The sequence below is a fragment of the Pangasianodon hypophthalmus genome, chromosome 10, assembly GCF_027358585.1.
Source record: "Pangasianodon hypophthalmus isolate fPanHyp1 chromosome 10, fPanHyp1.pri, whole genome shotgun sequence".
In the NCBI taxonomy this organism is placed as follows: Eukaryota; Metazoa; Chordata; class Actinopteri; order Siluriformes; family Pangasiidae; genus Pangasianodon; species Pangasianodon hypophthalmus.
Genome location: NC_069719.1, coordinates 7,810,340 through 7,823,931, shown reverse-complemented (window position 1 = coordinate 7,823,931; position 13,592 = coordinate 7,810,340). Strand labels below are relative to the sequence as shown.

The 13,592-nt window shown below is 38.7% G+C and overlaps 1 protein-coding gene across 1 annotated transcript; it reads right to left on the bottom strand.

Moving 5' to 3' along the window:
- Positions 1-282: 282 nt before the first annotated feature.
- Positions 283-13,568, bottom strand: slc4a1ap (solute carrier family 4 member 1 adaptor protein). The gene is made up of 14 exons (XM_026944253.3): positions 12,617-13,568; positions 12,316-12,529; positions 10,802-10,930; positions 10,660-10,720; positions 10,055-10,194; positions 9,284-9,444; positions 9,056-9,125; positions 8,532-8,721; positions 8,200-8,308; positions 7,783-8,053; positions 5,040-5,147; positions 4,915-4,967; positions 3,075-3,144; positions 283-1,542 (listed from the first exon to the last, which is right to left on the bottom strand). Exons 1-14 carry the CDS (start codon positions 13,433-13,435, stop codon positions 1,493-1,495), a joined length of 2,445 nt encoding a protein of 814 aa, XP_026800054.3. The 5' UTR covers positions 13,436-13,568; the 3' UTR covers positions 283-1,492.
- Between the last annotated feature and the right edge of the window lie 24 nt (positions 13,569-13,592).

The window sequence follows — 13,592 nt, the reverse complement described above, 5'->3', positions numbered from 1 at the left end:
TTGTATTACATACTTAGATCATTTGTAATTAAACATTTCTTTTTCACAGTTAATTTACTGTTTTATATCGAATAAAATCAGGTCAGAATGGGTAATATAGCTCTCCCTTTTCAGTGATTCTAGGGTAGAGGGTATAAAAGACTCATATTTGTTTCACCAAACAGATGCTGCATGCAAGATTGATCTTATATATATATATATATATATATATATATATATATAAATAATGTATATACACACACACCTTATGCTAACAATAAATAATAATAAAAAAAAAAGTGCTTGCATTATACATTGAACCATTTATTTACAAAAAGACGAGTAATAAAAAATACACTTTTCCTTTACATCTTGTCCAGGACTAAAGAACAATTAAATAAAGGGATGAAAAAAAAGGAACAGTATTACTAGAGAGTTGTGGAGTCTGTGGGAGGGCATAATCTTTCCTTGGACAAAACAACACACATTCATGCCAACACGCCTTCTTAACACTGAGTCACTCTTCATTAATATCAAATAGAGGGAACACATACACATAACACACTCCCCCACCCCCCGACATGTACGTCAAACTTACACACACATTTGTGTCACTTGATTCATGGACAGCTTGCTCTCAAACCTAGGATACAGAGCAAGCATCCAGATGGCTGGTGAATACACTCGCCCTCTCTCGGCTAAGGTAACGCAAGCTGAACACAGATCCAGCCTGAACACTTGCTGTGCCTGACTGAGCGGCTTAATAACTTCACTTAGGATGGCCTAAGATCTTGCCCAGGATGGCAATATGTGTGATAAGTTTAGTGATTCTGGGGCTAATTTGTCGAATGCTGCTGTTTTTTCTTTATACCCGTGAGAAATTGGTGCTTGTGTGCCATGCTGACGTCACTAGAGGACATCAGTAGTGCATTTCCAATAGCGTTCAATGATCTCAAACATAACTGGCACCACTACTGGCATTGTGGATGATGTAGGAAGCCATTAACCAAAGTGAAAATGGACCACTGTGTTGACAAAACAAGTTTAAACAAAATAAGTTAGCTTAGAATTTCATCAGTAAAACACATCATGGATGGCATTGAAGATTAATATGCAAGTCATTCAGGGTGGGTTTCTCCTTTAAGTGTCCCGTATGACTAGCTAGCTGTGGGTGAACATATCAGGATTCGAAATGCAGAAGATCTAAGTGCTTGACCCGACCACAGTCAATGACTGCTCCATTAAATCTCTGATTTAATATCTGAAAATCCTTGCAGTGTTTGCAGTGCTCTATCCTTCTCCTCTGCTCCTTTTCCCAGACCCATTTGCACTGTGCACTAAGAACACACAATGTAAGTGTGAACACAGATGGTAAGCCAAACAATGCATGAAAATGTCCTGCTCACAATCCATTTGCATAGTGCTCAAGTCTCCATAAACCATCCAGACTTTTGAGGGAATTGTGTATTTTATCAGCTGGACTTGCCCTTACACCCTTCACACTGTCATGCTCTCAGTAGCCATATTTGTCGTTAAGATGAGTCCGACCATCACCAGTCTGACCTGTTCAAACAAAACAGAGAAATGCAGTTCACACAAGACAGCAGTATTCATAGACATGTGTCTCACATTAATGCCTTAATTGGAAGCAAAACCAAAATTTTCAATGGAAACTTCTCAAAGCATAACAGTCAATGGGCCTCATTTATCAGTTTGTTTTTTTTTGATTTCAAAAGTTCAAAAGTTGATTTCAAAGTTATTTCATGTTTTTTGTAGGCCAAAACAAACTAAAAATTCCTGGCAGATTTACAAAATCTTTGCTAATTTTCTTCATACTGACATAAGGATGTTGATAGATACTAATCAAAGCACATTCAAAGCATAGCTGATCTGCACTTAGTGACACCCATAAAACTCCATAAAAGGCAAAGCTCTCAGTGAGCTCAAAGAGCAAAATGACAACTAAACAGCTTAAGAGTGCCTCCTAGGCACAGAGTGCGCTAAATCTTCCAGTAATGTAGCTCAGCTATTGCAGCACATTAGCTACCACAGACACAACTCTTCCTCCTTTTATACGGCACCATTTCTTTCACCAAATTGAATGGCTAGTCTTATTTGCCTTTGCCACTGATGAAACGACTGAGTTTCACTATATTCGTGGTGCAATTTAAATAAATAAGCTATTTAAACTTAACATGTTTAAATAGTTAAATAACATGTATATAAAATGTGCAGCAACTCACGCCAGTTATACCATTTGAAGCTTTAAGCAAACGTGGTTTACATGAATGAGTCTCCATATATATATACATTTACTCAAACTCAGTGGCTCTTGTAGGATAGGAATATTTTTTAGCCTAAAAACTAACTGGATTTTTATGAATACCACATTTCTTGTGGCAATGTTCCTGTGAACAATTTACGAAAGAAATTCATTCATATCCAGTTTGATAAAAGAGGCCCAGTGTTCCTTTTTGATTTCTCAAACAGTTTTTCATGCCTATCTGCATTAAAAAAAAATCTAACCTCAGATGTTAATGCTTATCTTACAGTGAGCTCATGAAAGACCATATGGCGGATACAACAGTGCAATGGAGGTCATTAGTTTCTATATTAGGATAGCATTCATGTCAACAAGATCAAGGCCCAAACTTTCATACCAAGTAAAAAAGTTCAGGCTGACTTCAGAACCAAGCCGTTATCTTATCGTAACACAATAGCTTTGTTGTCAGTGGTCTGAACAAAAATGCATTACTTGAGTTCCCATAATTACTAATTGCTGTGGGTTGCAGCTGTGTTATACATTCACTTCCCTCTTTTTCCCCTTTTCCAAACAGACTTTGGCTCAGGTACTTACTCAGCCTGAAGGAATTTCTAGGCTAGGCATGATTATGGGAAATCAGCATCTTAAGAGTTGTCTGATCAAAGAACAGAAAACACTAACCACTGTACTGAGTATGAATATTGCACTTGCTGAATGAAAACTGGAGCATGAGCATAAATAAAAGAATTGGTCCTGGCTACAATTAATTTATGCATTTATATATATGTTTTCCTGATTAACTCAACCTTTAAGTAGGCGGCTGCTACAGTACCTGCTGGAGGCACCCACACACAGTAATCAGGGTCGTCCTCTGGGTACTGTTTGGACAAGGTGCTTGGAGGCTGGAGGAATACACAAAGATATCATTATGTGCACATATTACATACCGTTGTGCAGTTAGCTCCAGAGTTATTGGCACCTTTGGTAAAGCTATGTAAAAAAAAAAAATATATATATATATATATATATATATATATATATATATATATATATATATATATATATATATATATATATATATATAATAATTATATATCTTTCTGCTTGATCTGACACTCCAAATGCCTCCAAATTCTAATTTTTAATTGAAGTAAATTTATTCTAAGAACATAAACTCTTATCTAAATATATCTAAAAATCTTTTTTAACAAACCACACATTGTGTCGCAATTATTGGCACCCCTGCATTACTTTGTGTGGCCTCCCCACCAACAAGTCTTCTGCAATAATCCTCGCAGATAATCCTCCTTAGATTTCATCTAAATCTCAGCGGACTCCTTAAAACAGACTCTCTCCAGATTCTTCAGAGTTCTGGGTTCTCTCTTGTGCGCTCTCCTCTTCAGCTCATTCCATGTTTTCAAAGGGGTTTAGTTCAGGGAACTGTCACGGCCTGTCAAAAGCTCAACTCTGTGGTCAGTGGATCACTTTTGTGTGGATTGAGATGTATGTTTTGGATCACCATCCTGCTAGAAGATCTAACCACGTCCCAGCTGTAACTTCTTGGCAGAGGCAGACAAATTTTCATTAAATCCTCTGCTACTTCATGGTGTCCATGATGTTATGTATCCCAACAAGATTCCGAGGGTGGTTGAAGGAAAAACAGCCCCACATCACAGAACCTCCACCATACTTAACAGTCAGGAATAAGTTTTTTTTTTTCCCCCTGTATAATGACCTTTCCCATCTTGAGTGTTTGTTGTCTCATCTGACCATAGAACCCAGTTCCAGTATCATTTTATCAACTCCAGGTGCTTACATACATGGTTAGATGAAAGAAAAGGCTTTTTCTGGCATGATTTCCAAATAGTTTGCTGGCATGGAGGTGGTGTCTAATTGTAATTGTGGAGATTTAGTGACCCCAGAATGCTACAATCTTCCTCATCTGTGATCCCTGGAGAAATTATTGCTTCTCTCTCCAACCATCGTCCTCACCGTGTGTGGAGACAAAATACATTTCACATCCTCTTCCAGGCAGGTTCGTTAAAATGGTTTGCTGGTTGTTTTAAACTTCTTAATTATTAACAGGGCATTTCCAGGTGTGTAGCAAATTTTATAGCCATTACCCAGTTTATGAATGACAACACACTTATCTCATTTCCTTCGTGCATTCGCTTCCCCATACTGATGATTAATCAAGGAATTATGTTCTCAGTCACACCTCATATTTATACGCCAGTGAAACAGGAAGTCGATCACTTCAGAGTTCCTAAACACAGGTGAACTTAAAGTAAAATATAAAAAAAGAACATGTTTGCGTTTCTTTTTATTCATCGGAATTATGGGGTGCCAATAATTGTCACATTTCAGAGAATGAAATATGTTAAGTCATCAGGAAGTAATATTTTTTACCCATCTTTACTAAGGGTGCAAATAAATCTGGAGATGGCTGAAGGCTCATCAGTGAAAATAACACTTCAAATGTGCGTCATGAAATCAAAATGCACTTTGAGATATTGTTTTGTGAGTCATCCTATTGCAAACATTGCACCAACGCACACTCATACACTCACATCACCATGTGTAGGCACAAGCCTTTAGGGAATCTGTAGCGTTGTATAAAATACTAAAATGTCTCTTGCCATAAACATGTAGGGAAAAAATACACTACGTACCCTACTGGGACCAATCATCTTCCCACTCTTCTTCAGAGGAGGTTGGTCTTCCCCTGGAAAGTTTAAAAAGTTCAAGATTGTGTGTTGCTCAACAAGAATACATTCCCTTTATAACACAAGTGTACCTTGAGGTGCTGAGGAGGAGTCGTCTTTAGGATGAACTGATGTAGCCTTCTCTTTTCCATGTGAGGAAGGCCTCTTTACTGGTTGTCTCTCTGAGTTCTGGCTTTTCTCTTTAAAACACAAAATCAACCAATAGTCACAAATGAATTTTTGTTTACCAAATACTTGAGCAGACATTAGAAAAAAGCCTAACAGTGCAGCCTTGTGGTCAAAGTCTGTTACAGCATCTCAAGCACTTCATACAGCTTAAAAAAGAACTGGATGGACAAATCATTTATTTACTAGCCCACCAGGCAGGTAAACGCTCAAATGTTTTCCCAGTCCCATGTTACACGTGCCTCGATGTCTAATTAACTATACTAAAAATTGACAGCTAGCATAAAAATATGGTGAGCTAATGAAACAGACTTTGGAACATAAGCGAGTACTTGAATTCCTGACAGAGGCTGACTTTATGTAGCCATAGTCTTTATCCTTTTCTGACAACATCTCTGCTGAAGAGTTATCACATTCAAAAAGGCAGAAAGCCTTTAACATTTCAGCTGTGTGCTGTGGTGCTTTTTGTAGCTTGTACAGACATTATCTGAGCTAGCATCTTCATTCTCAAGTGTTTAAACATGAGATGAATCTGTGTTGTGCCAGCAGTTGAGTTATATAACCGTTTTTGTGCTATACTGCTCTATCATCCCTTCATATTCCTGACACTGGAAAGATCGCCTAGCATTTGTTTGAGCTAATTAATATGGGTAGTAAAAATAGTTATTACCTACAAACAGCCAGACCATGTCCTCAGTGTATACACACACACACACACACACACACACACACACACAAAACAGCTTCAAGCTGCTTTTCCCCCCACTGAGAAATATCTGAACCAGTTGGATGCTACATTTAAACAAACATATCAAATGAAAGGTTTTCTTCTGAGAGTTTTCCTTTCTCTGGTTGTTGGATGAGTGATGTACATAACTGCTATACAGCCTAGCCTACTGAACCTAACCGTCCACCACGCAACTGTGAATGAAAAACCAATAGCCCTGATATCTACACTAGTGACTTTTCCACCCCCTGTACTGCTCCTCATATACACTACATGGCAAAAAGTATGTGTGCACCTGACTATCATGTCCATTTGTGCCCATTCTGAAACCATTAACAACGAGTTGGTCCTTCCTTTGCTGTTATAACAGCCTCCACTCATCTAGGAAGGCTTTCCACTAGGTTTTGGAACAAGGCTGTGGGATTTGTGCTCATTCAGCTCTGTGAGGTTGGGCACTGATGTCGGCGTTCCAGTTCATCCCAAAGGTGTTCAGTGGGGTTGAGGTCAGGGCTCGGGACACTCGAGTTCTTCCACATCAACTTTGGCAAACCATGTCTCTGTGGACCTTGCCTTGTGCACCGGGGCATTGTCATGCTGAAACATGTTTTGGTCCCTTTAATTGCAGTGAAGGGAAATCTTAAAGCTACGGCACACAAAGACATTCTAGATAATTTTGTGGTTGGAGAAGACCCACATATGGGTGTGATGGTCAGGTGTCTACATACTTTTGGCCATGTAGTGTATATAATATATAGGACAACTACATAACTGTAGACCTCTCAACTTGTGTACGCTCACTAAAGGGTCTAGGTTAATGTTATTTGTTATTAATATGTACTGTTTCTTTATTAGCTCTTAACATTACAGCATAGAGCAGTATGAGGGAGGTCACCCCAGAGAAAGATGTAACCCCGTCCCTAAATCTTTTTTACTCCTGATCACATCTTAACAGCTATGGTGTGGTTAATTGTAAAGTTTCATCTGAATCTCTGCATTTCTGAAATCTGAGCTAAAATGTATATGTATTGTATAGATTTTATAAATGCTGTGATAATAGGGACATTTATTTATAATAAGTTTAATATGTGATGAGTCAATTCTGAGGGAAAAATGTTTTTTCTTCTTTGCAGAAATGGCACAAAGACAAGACTTCTTGTCTTAAAATATTATTGCATTTATCAGTATTTAGGGCGCTACAGGTAGATGGGGATGTAGCTGGTATTTTGTTAGCACCACTTGTCAGCTATCTAGAATTAACTTTCAAGTTAGCTAAGAAAGCCATGGTGAGGATAATAAACAAGCTGTCACGCTTACAATGTCTACATTACACATTAATCATTACATTCCCATCTCACATTAAATAGGAATTCTAAAGAGTGAGGGACAATTCATTAGACTGCATATGAATGAATTCATGAGAAAAAAATCCCACTGCTAAATCCACCTCACATTAACCATTTCTATTTTTTATATGAGCTATCATGAAGCCATTTTTCATCTAAATTGAGTGAGATAGTTCATTTAAAATGGGTTATTTGGTGTCATAGCCTATGAAACAATGTTTGGAAAAAATATTTAGAAAGTATTTAATGTAGAAAATTACATTGTGTAATTATTGTGAATATATATATATATATATATATATATATATATATATATATATATATATATATATATATATATATATATATATATATATATATATATAAAGATAAGTTAAATGACCTGGTTTGACAAATGCCTGTGTTTTTGGCATGCAATTTATAATTTTATTTATATAGTGGGAGAAAGTGAGAGACTGAAAAATGTGTGTAAATATGTCAATAATCTCCTTAATAAGAATAACATACTAGCATGTAATAGGAATCAGTAATCCAGCATCAACTTTATTAAGTGTGCGTTAGTTTTAATTGCACACTGACCTTTAGGGCTCCTTGAACAGGTTTCTTCTGCGTGTTTGCTGGCACTGGAGGCCTCGACGTGCTCCGTCTCATCAGCCTGTGCCGGCTCCATATCAGCCTCTATAGCAGCTGTGCTCTCTTTCTCCTCATCTTTACACTCTTTGTCCATTTCATATGGTTTTTCTGCTCCTTCCTCTTGCTCATCCTCCTCTTCTTCCTCCTCTCCTCCAGGCGGTAGTTCTTTCATGTTGAAGAGCTGAGGAGGCAGGTTGGGCCTTTTTGGAGGCAACTTCTGTTTGGGTGCATGAGAACGTTTGCAGTTAAACACTTAACAAAGCTAACAAGGAGTAATATTTGACTGACAGAGATGATCATAGCAGATATATTTATGATGATTCATGACGGTAATGAGGAGAAGAGAAATAAAGATGGCCTCACCCCTATGGTCCCTGTCTTCAGTTTAAATTTGCTGCCACCTTTCATAGCACCAAACAAAGGCAGGGCTAACTTCTTGGGCTTGTCAGACTCAGATGATTGAGTGCCAGGCCTGTGAGAGATGACAGAGGAACACAGTTACGTACAGATCTTCGTCTTTTATTCATTCATCTTCAGTAAGTGCTTTATCCTGATCAGGGTTGCAGTGGATCGGGAATCTATCCAGGGCCCGAGGCAGGAATACACCTTGTATAGGATGTCAATGCCATGCGCATGTACATTCACAAATTAATTTCTTCTTTCCGATGACTATAAATTCAATCTGTAAGTCTCACCGGCTCTGCAACGAGGGCAGCTGTGTGGGTCTGGTTAATTCGATGAGCTTCCGCAGTCGCTGCTCTTCTTTCTTCAGCTCGGCCACATGCAGGTGCAGCTTCTTCCTCTGCACCACGTCCACAGCAGCCTGACTGCGCACAGAGCTCATAAACGCATCCAGAGGGTCCTCTGTAGCTGAGCTGGAGTCCCCTAGTGACGGATTTAAATACACAAACCACAGAAAATTACACAGGTATGCACTACATACAATACACAAGCAAGAGTTACATACATATACAGTACGAGTGAGAAAAAAAGAAAGAAAGAAAGTCAAATATATATAATGGATGAAAGGTAGGACAGAAGGTAAGGCAGAAAAAACAACCCAAATAAGCTAGAGGAAGAAAATATAAAGAAAATAAAAGAATGAAAAATAGACAGAGAGAGAGAGAACAAAAGAGAGAGCAAAACAGAAAGAAAGAAAGAAAGAAAGAAAGAAAGAAAGAAAGAAAGACAGCCATCATACAGACAGTCATCATCTCACCTTTCTCAGAAGATTTGAGTGTGTTCTCAGTTGTAGCTAGTTCTTTCTCCACTTCAGCGAGCTTAGCAACCTTAAAAATAATGAAGATAAAGAAGATAAAATATAAATATTAGTTACTTATTAGTTACTAACTAACTACAATAATCGTAGTAGTTAAAAGCAGAACCTTTCGAGCTATAACCTGAGAGTGCTGCAGCGTGAGCAGGGAGTGTTATACAGATTATTTACCAGAGAGTTGTATGTCTCAGGTTTCTCCTGGATCTTGCCAGCTTTCTTCATGCGTTCTTTCCTCTTCCTCTCAACAGTACCCGTCCGGTCCAGGAAGGAGTCATCATCGCTGTCGTAATAGTCGTCTTCCTCCCAGTTTTTCTTTTTACGCTTGCGGGAGACTAGAGGCAAGAGACAGCAGCAACAATCTCATTAAATCACATACTTTTCCAGTATGGTTGTGTGTGTGTGCACTCAGTGTAACAATGATGACCAAATACTCTAATATACTGCTGCTCATGATGGTTTATGATCAAGTGTCATTTGCACAGAAACTGTAGAGTGATGATTTTGTACATAAGGATGTTGCCCTGCATTCCACTGCATATCTGTGGAAGATTGGAATAACAAATTTGAGAGAAAAAAAAAAAAGATTTTGTGCAATACATCACCTGGCACATCTATTTCCATGACTGGCCCAGGAGATCAATTCTATTCCATTTTATATGTATAGCGTTTTTATCAATAGACATCATCACAAAGCAGCTTTACAGAAATCCGGATGTAGATTTCGATCCTCAGTGAGCGCGCCAGAGGCAGCAGTGGCATATGATGAAAGCTTATGAGGAACCAGATTCAAAAGGAAACCCAACCTCTTCTGGGTGACAACGGATAGTGAGCTTATACATCATTACTCTTCTACAGCTGTGTACTACAAAGGCAAACAGTACTAAGTGTGTTGTGAATACATTTCCTGCGATAAGCACAGGGTTGCTGCTTGTAGCCACTAACCTGCCTCCTGCCTCAGCAGACCTCGAGCCTCCAGCATGCGGCACGCCTCCAAACAGCACTGTACAGCCGCCTCCTTCTTTCTCCCCGAGTGTGTGACTTCAGCGACCAGCTGCCTACCCATAGCATCATCCACCGGCAACCTGCAGAAAAAAAAGGAATATATAAGAAAATATTGTTTATTGATTATTTTCCTATAACAGCATGTGCTAAAGTCTTTTATCGCTCTTATACCACAGCAATTTTCCAAAGCTACGATTTATTAAAGATAATAAAGTTCATTTAATAGGTTCAAATAATGTTTATAGGTACATTTAATGCTGTGGGATGGCGGTGAAGCAAGTTAGTTCCCATTATTACTTAGGAACAGTCGTTCCCTGTTTTCTTTTTTCGTTCTCTTGAACTCAATATAACCACACAAATGCAGCTTGTAATGTTACCGAGAAACCTCAGCATCTGCCATACAATTCCTGTGCACGTTGTTACTATAGAAACAATAAAGTATTCGAATGAGCTCCTTACAATCAACCTGTGATTTGTCTTACAGCTGGAACTACAATCAGAGCTGCAGTCAACACATTCATCAGTATCAGTATTGTATTTGTTACTTGATTCTGCAGAGCCAGGTGCCATGTCCTTTGTCGTCATATTCAAACTCCAGTTCTTCTCCTGAAATCACAAAAGAATGATTATATTCATATTCAGTCAGAATTATTTGCTAAACTATAACAAGACTTTAACATAGTCTACCTTCTCGATCATAAAACCCTTGCAGAGCCTTTTTAGGATCCTTCAGGTAGGCTGCTTCCTGGTCCTCTTGAAACTCTGTGGCAAATGGATTCTCCTCATTCTCCTCCTCTTCTGGGGCGGCATCCTCTCCTGTTCATTCAACAATATATAAAAAAAAAATTATATACATACATATATGTGCAAAAGTCTTAGGCACATGCAAAGACATGCTGTACAGCAAAGATAATGAAATTAAATGTTTCTACATTTTAAAAAATACTACGAAGGGCAGTAAACAGTAATAAGTGACAGAAATTCAATATTTGGTGTGACGACCCTTTGCTTTAAAATAAAAATATTAGTCTCAGATACAATGTGTGCAGTTTTATAAGGAAATGAGTGTAAGTGTTACTGAGCATCTTGCAGAAGCAGCCACAGTTCTTCTGGAGACTTTGACTGTCACACTTGCTTCTTATTTTTGCAGCAAAACCCAGCAGCCTTCATTATGTTTTTTTTGTCTGAAAAGTGTCTCTTATGCAATATGCTGCTTTCTTTACTGACATACAAACGTTTTTCTGTACACACACACACACTCACACACACACTGTATCTATTTCCTACAAGTGATGTCAAAATTAGCCATTTGCTTCAGTGAGATGTACGCACAAAACACACCAACATACTATGTTTGTTACTCAAGTGTAAAAAAACTAAAGGCTGTGGAAGCTCCAGTGTCATTTTTACACACTTTTCTAGTACTCGCACTTTCTAACAGTTCACAAATTGCTTATGTTCCTGGTTTTGTTGTTGCTACACAGTTCTGATCAGAGACTTTGTTTAGCTTTTAAATTAAATCTAATTAAATTGTAGTTATATACTGTATATATTTCATGAATCTAACATTGGTATTTAATTGCAGATCTTTAGTATCACAAAGTTGTTTTGCACTAGGCATAAAATTTACATCCACACAGGAGCAAACATAAAGTAAATGTAATTTCTAGACTGTTTCTATGGCAACAGCCTTACTCATTCATCATTGTGTAGTGTCCAGTCTCTCAGCCACCAAACAGGCTTTTAGATGGGAAAAGTTCATTACAGTCTCCATCAAGAAAAGGTTCCAGGTAGAACCTTTGAAAGCTAACCAAAAGAACCCTTGAATAACCGTAGGACTGTGTGACTGTTGGGATTAAAATGGACAACCGCACCTTGCTCAAAGGTTCTTTCCATTATTTTCATTACATGGTCCTCCCAAATCTTCATTTACAAAATTAACTTATGTACTTATGATTCTTATAAATTTGTAAATAGTCTCTTCTGTTTAGTGTTGCTTTGGGCATACAGAATAATTCAGTTTTTTAAAAAAAATGTTGATGTTTTTCTTTCATTTATTCTTCTAGTAGTATGAAATACTAAATTTCCAGACTAACTTGGGGTTAGTAGGAATGTTTAGTAGGTTAATATGAGTTAATCAGTTAATACCAAGACTTCTTAGAGCAAAATGAAATGTAATAATGATTAGATGGTAATGTTACCCATTCCCCATGAGCAGCCACTGTCTTCTGCAGCACTTCTTCCACCAGCAACCTTCTCTCCATTCTTCTCCTCCTTATCATCATCATCATCATCATCATTATCTGAACCATCTCCCATCATCCTCTTCTCTAGGTCTTCTCGCTGCTTTCTGGCCTGCTCTTTCAGCTCTGTAACCGTCAGCTCCGACTCTGCCTCTTCATCCGATTCGGGACCCTGGTATATAAAGAGCAAACAGGAAGCATAAGAAACAACAATCACTCTTTTATGCCAGGGTAAACTTTAAAACATGACCTCCCTAACCTGGAGGATAAAGAGCCTAGTGCTTCCTCCGAACTTCAGGACGTGGCCGACGTGCAGTCTTATATAAGTTTTGGGCGGGATCTTGTTCTTGTTTACAAAGGTGCCGTGAGTACTGCCCAGATCGTAGATGTAGAATCCGAGCTCCTCTCCTACGGCACCGGGGTCTCCTGCTTTTCCACGATACTGCACCACGGCATGATATCGTGAGATGGAGGGATGCTCCAGAGAGATGTCACACACCGGTAAGCGTCCCACCACAAAGTAACTCTGCTGAGTGAGAGGCACTGCGTCCAGTATGGCACCATTTTTAAGCAGCTCAAAGGTGTAAGGGACACCAGGTACCCCAGCCCATGGAGGCTCTGTGTATGGAAGAGGAGGAAATTTACCACTTGGTGGCACTTTGGCTGGTTTTTTGGATTTGATCTCTGGTTTTGCTGTTGCATTGACCTGCTTTTCTTTTGTAAGAGGCTTCTCAGGGACAGGAGCTTGATTTAGACTTTCAGGATCATGTTTAAAGGACTGATCATCATTCCCTGCGGATTCTTTAGAAGGTTCTTTCTCATCTGATGCCTCGGGTTTGGGTTGATCTTTAGTGATTACAGCGCTGTCAGACTCAGATGCGATCTTCTGCACACTTTTGCTCTTCTTCAGTGCTACAGACGGAGCAGCGAAAATGGCCGGTTTCTTAAAAGGATCCTGGCTGAGATTTGTGCTCTCCTCTTTATCGTCCCCTGATGATTTTGGTGCCTCCATCTCTGATTTGTTTTCTGAGTTTAAACAGCCATCCGACTCTGACGCTGCGCGCGCGGTGTCCGCCATCTCTGTTTGGTGTGTCGATCTAAATCTTCCGTGTTTACTCCCGGAAGAAAAGAGGTCTTGATAAATATATATATTCTCAGCTTTCTCTATAAGTGAATATCCTTAATTTCTAAACAAGAACGCAAAATGTCTTTACTAAACATTCAACCTTATTCAA

What these genes read in the sequence shown, in the direction of transcription:
- slc4a1ap (XM_026944253.3), bottom strand. Translation starts at nt 13,435, where the DNA reads ATGGCGGACACCGCGCGCGCAGCGTCAGAGTCGGATGGCTGTTTAAAC. An exon ending in CTGCCCTCGTTGCAGAGCCG is followed by an intron (nt 8,309 to 8,531) that starts GTGAGACTTACA and finishes CATCTCTCACAG; the next exon opens with GCCTGGCACTCAATCATCTG. An exon ending in TGAAGACAGGGACCATAGGG is followed by an intron (nt 8,054 to 8,199) that starts GTGAGGCCATCT and finishes GCACCCAAACAG; the next exon opens with AAGTTGCCTCCAAAAAGGCC.